We start from the raw sequence: 4,985 nt of genomic DNA, 5'->3' as shown, positions 1-4,985 counted from the left end.
GGGTGGGGGGTGCCCACCAACACCCCGGGTGAGCGCGGGCGGGGGGTGCCCACCAACACCCTGGGTGAGCGTGTGGGTGGGGCGGGGCCAGCTAGGGCCCCTACCCCAGGGCTGGCTCGGTGCCGCCTCTGCTAAACATCTTGCCAGGCCCCACTGCCTCTTCACTCTCTGACACAGATGTGGCAGCTGCATAGCACAGGGGCCCTGCCTTGTGCTGGCAGGTCGTGCCCACTGCTTGGCAAGCCCTCAGCATCCCCTGGGGCCTCTGGGACCAGTCCGGACGCCTCAGCCCAGCTGTGGAGTCCTCTGCTTTCTGACACCAGGGTGTCCCCTGGGCCCTTCCCTCCACCCCCAGCCAAGTGTCCCAGGCCCACCATGGCTGGACTGGGCACAACTGGCCCCGGATAGGGACAAGAGAGGAGCAGATGCCTACTGTGCCATGCGTGAGCCCACTGGCCTCTGCTCACCTCCCACCCACCCTTCACCCTACCCCAGGGGAGATCGTGGTGAAGTGGTTTGAGGCTGTCCAGACCGGCCTGCCCATGTGCATCCTGGGTGCACTCTTTGGACCGCTCCGTCTCAGTGCCCAGTAAGTCCTCAAGTGGCCAGGGGTCAGGGGAGAACTGAGAGGCCCAGGTTTCCAGGCAGGGGTTCTCCAGTAAGGGGGGAGAAGATGGGGAGAGCTACACTGGCCTGGCCAGGTCTCCAGGGAGCAAGTGCAGCCTGGATGTTTCTAGCATTGCTTCTGGAGTAGGGAGCCTGGCACTTCCTCGTGGGCCTTGGCCTGTCTAAGACTTGTGGCTTTGGGCGGGAGCTCCTGGTTCCTCGTTTGAATGGTGGGGGCAAGGTCAGTGTGAGGACGGGCCAGCCGGCTCACCGCGTGCCCGCCTGGGCCTCCCGCCCTCACTTCCCTCTGCTGCCCGCAGGAGCCTGCAAGTGCTGGTCTCGGAGCTGATCCCGTGGGCAGTTCAGAATGGGCGCCGGGCCCCCAGCGTCCTCAACCTGTACTACGAGCGGCGCTGGGAGCAGCCCCTGAGGGCCCTGCGGGAGGAGCTGGGCATCACCGTCCCCCCATGCGTGACCAGGGCCTCGCTGCGCCCCTGAGCCGCGAGCCAGGAGGGCCTGACGCGGCCCCACACGCCCTGCGCCCTGGGGCTGAGGCGGCAGTGCCTCTGTCTGTGTTCTTTTCCGTTGAACACTGGCCCTTGGACATGTCGTCTGAGGCAGCCGCAGCCGAGTGGCTCGGAGGACCTGCCTGGGTGGGAGCAGGAAGCCCGGAGGGGCCCGCGGCAGAGCTAGCCACTCCCCGGGGCCCACGCGCAAGAGGAAGTGGACGTCTGGGCTCAGTCGCGCCTCACGGCAACAACCCCTGGTCTCAGCTTCGGGGGCTCGGCTCAAGGCCCCTCTGCCAGCCTGGGTTCTTTCCAGCACTCGAGACGGGCGCCAGCGTGATACCCAAGCCATGGAGTCAGGTCTCCTGACCACAGGGTGGGCTTTTCTGTCCCGGCTCATGATTAAAGAAGAGATGCCAGCACCAACTGCCTCACCCCAGCCTGAGGGGCCCTGCTCTTTCTGCCCAGAAACTTCCATTCTTCATCTCAATAAACAACGCTGTCCCCAGGCTCATCTGGTCCTTCACAGCCGCCTGTGTCATCTCCTCAGCGAAGCCTTCCCTGACCGCTCCGTCTGGGCAGCCCCCTCGCCCTGTCACGTCACCTTATTTCCTTACCATGGTCTGCCATGCCCTGAGTCGTCCACTTATTGGCAAGCTCTGGGTCTGCTTCAGGAGGGCAGGGGCCTGGCCTCCCCTTCGCGGCTGTGAGAGCGTCACGGTGCCACCGGGTACTCGCTCTTCAGCATAAGGAGCCAGTGCCAGTCCCGTGCCAACCGCCTGCACAGCAAAATCTCATCCCTTCCCCCTAAAAAATGCCCTTCATGATAATGACCCTGGCTCTGAGGTTTGGGGAGAGCCCCCAGGGTCACACAGCTGGCATGGAGGAGAACCCACCCGGACACAGGCCCAGCCCTCTGCCAGGAGCCAAGGGCAAGCTCCCTTTCCCTCGGCCTGGTAGAAGCCGAAGGAGCTGGCCCCAGAGCAGTGTTCGGGGTGCAGACTCTGAAGGCAGACCAAGGCCTGCCACGGACCAGCCCTGCACCCTCAGCTACCTCAGAGCCTCTGTTTTGTCATCTGTAAAACGAGAACAGAGACCTATGTACCAATGGGGCCGTGCCTGCGCGCTGTGCCTGAGCCCACAGCAGTCACTCAGGAAATGGACGCTGTCACTGCCAGGAAGGCTCTTCAGGGCCCCTGCGGTCCCCAAGTACATGGTGGCGGGGAGCTGTTCATTTTGCACACCCAGAGTGGGAGCACCTGACAGCTGAGGGGTCCTGATGGCAAGTGCTGCCCAACACGCACGGGAGAAGTGTCGACTGCCAGCGCCCCCCACCCAGCGCCCACCCTCACCCCGGGGAAGTTCCGCCCCTATGAGTCCAAGTGAAATGCCAGGTGGTGACAAGCCTGGTGCAGGGCAGAGGGGGGTCGTGTCAGTGAAAAGGGGCCCAGTGTGAGGTCCCCCTAATTTCAGCTGGCCCCACAAGTGATGGGACCTGCTCCTGCCTCCTGCCCTTTCTAAGACTCCCCGGTGGCTCTTGACTGTCCCCCGCCTGACACAGCGCTCCTCACACCCCCAGCCCTGACGTATCCTGACGTATCCTGACGTACAAGCCCACTAGATTTTGTTTCACACACTTCTGAGCAGTTGCTGGGTGTGAGGCTTCTGCACTGACAGCCCGCTGCACCCCCATCTGCTTGGGGCAGCCCCGTGTGCCCTCGGCCCGAAGCCATGCCCAGTGCTAGGTGCTGACCGAGTTCCCATTTAACAGACGAAAACACAGGATCGGGACGGGCGACTTGCCCACTGTCTTACGGCTGGGGCTGGGGATGTGACCCAGATCGGTCCAGCCAGAAGCAAAGAGGACGAGTCACAGTAACAGGCCCTGAGTGTTGACATAAGGACAGTGAGAAGCCGATGAGGAAACACCGAGAGATAGGAATCTCCACCTGCCCTCTGTGGCCAACTGGACTACAAGCAACTGGCGGCAGGCTCTCGTCCCTTCGTGTGCCCTCACATCTGCCTCTCCAGGCTGGCCTAGCGTCCAGTGGGCAGTGCCCTGGCTGCAGTGTGATGTGCCGGGATCAGGGGGCGGGGAGTTGGGGCGCAGCAAGGTCACCGCTGCTTGTGCCCAAGCTCTCACTTTGCTTATGGTTTCAGCATTCCGTGTGGAAATAATCTTACTTGTACCCATGCACAAGTTCATGGTGGATAAGTTCAGAGTCTCCAATTTACTCTCCCTGTCACTCATTCAACAGATTTTTTTTTTAGATTTTATTTATTTTTGTGTAGAGCTGGGGTACAGGCCAGAGGTGCGGGGAGTGAGAGGATTCACCAGGGACAGAATGGGGAGAACAGGCAGGCTGACTAAAATATACTGCTGAGGGGAGCAGTGGGGAGACAGGAGAGGTCTGCTCCATCATATGGGTCACTCCCTGGTCGGGGATCGAACTCAGGTCATTGGTGATAGTGCTGAGACAGCCCTTAGGCCACCAGGGAGGCTGCTTAGCCAACAAGCACTTAAGGAGTTTCTGTTGTGAGCTCTGTGGGTACAGTCAGAGCTCATTGTGTCCAGATTTTGATCCTGTAGGTGGGGTCAATAAACCTGTGAACTACAATAATAAATACAGCACAGAGAACTTCAAATGCCCCCATGACTCTGCACACCAGCCCTGGGGCTTTATTTGCCCCCATTGTTTTACACATAAGAAGAAATGGAGACTTTGAACTTATTACTGAGAGAGGTTGACCCAAGTCTGGTGGATGCCACGAGCCACCACCATGACCACTGCCACACTGCCTCGGATGTCATGCTCCAGGGGACGGAGGCCTGTTCATTTATCCAGGTCCCCCCCAAACGATACACCCTATAATCTGGAAGAGATAGCGCCCATCCTTGTCAGATCAAAATCAACTTTTATTTATTTTCAATATCTTTCCTGCCCATTGTTTTTTTAAAGATATATTTATTTATGCATACAGAACTGGGGTACAGGTCGGAGGAGTGTGGGTGAGAGGAGTCACCAGAGACACAGTGGGGAGCAGAACAGTCAGATTGACGAAGCACACTGCTGAGGGGGCAGCGGGGAGTGAGGGGAGGTCTGCCGCGCCCTGGGGGTCAGCTCCCGGCTGGGGATGGGACTTGCACTCAAGCTAGCTTCATACTGTCGCCCTTTAACCCGTTGAGCCACCAGAGAGGGCCCACGCTGACCTTCAATCTCTAGGAATAGACCCTGCACGATGTCCCTTCTACTGAAGATGCAAGACGGCTTCTACTAACCTGAGGGGTCTGTTATTTAAAGATCACTAGTGACTGTGGGTACCCATAGTTCACAGATGACTGGGCATCAGGGGAAGAAGTGACCAGAAGCCAAGAGCCCCGCAGGGCTTGGGGCACCGGCAGGTGACCTGACAGAGAGTTAAGTGACTTGCAGAGGAGGCCAGCTGAGGTGCAGAGCAGCTTGCTACCTCAAGGCCAACATCATGGCTCGCTCAGCAGCAGACTGGGAGTCGCCACCTCAGGTCTGCAAGAAACTGCGGTTCAGGAGACTGGAGGGGAGACCCTATTCCATCGCAGTGGGAGTGAGGGAGGGCAGCCAAAACTCAACCCCGGTGGGACTCGAACCCACAACGTGGACGGTGCACACCAGGATCTGCTTTTAGTCCAGAGCGCTGTCCGTCGTGCCACAGACCCAGCGCCCGCGCCTCCCCCAGGCTCACGCTTCTGCTTTGAAAACGCCCTTCTAGCGCTCTTCTGGGCGTGGCGCTGGACCTTGGCCGAAATCCGCCCCGACCTGGGCGCGAACTCTGGGTTCTCCGCCGCAGGTGGGGCCGCGCCTCCGCGCGCCGGACAGCCGGGCGCTGCGGGGCCCG

General features: G+C 60.1%; 1 protein-coding gene across 3 annotated transcripts in view; it reads left to right on the top strand.

Annotated features, from left to right (window-relative positions):
- Positions 1 to 1,131, top strand: part of COQ4 (coenzyme Q4) — a 7,363-nt gene extending 6,232 nt beyond the window's left edge. For all 3 annotated transcript variants that reach the window (XM_012721338.1, XM_012721336.1, XM_012721337.1), the window contains exons 6-7: positions 496 to 589; positions 927 to 1,131. In XM_012721338.1, the coding sequence (XP_012576792.1) occupies positions 496 to 589; positions 927 to 1,104 (272 nt within the window). In that variant the 3' untranslated portion in view covers positions 1,105 to 1,131. The remainder of the gene's footprint in view (positions 1 to 495; positions 590 to 926) is intronic.
- The last annotated feature ends 3,854 nt before the right edge of the window (positions 1,132 to 4,985 follow it).

Source organism: Condylura cristata, unplaced genomic scaffold, assembly GCF_000260355.1.
Source record: "Condylura cristata isolate star-nosed mole 26May11 unplaced genomic scaffold, ConCri1.0 scaffold00006, whole genome shotgun sequence".
Taxonomy (NCBI): domain Eukaryota; kingdom Metazoa; phylum Chordata; class Mammalia; order Eulipotyphla; family Talpidae; genus Condylura; species Condylura cristata.
This window is presented reverse-complemented; position numbering and strand designations above follow the sequence as displayed.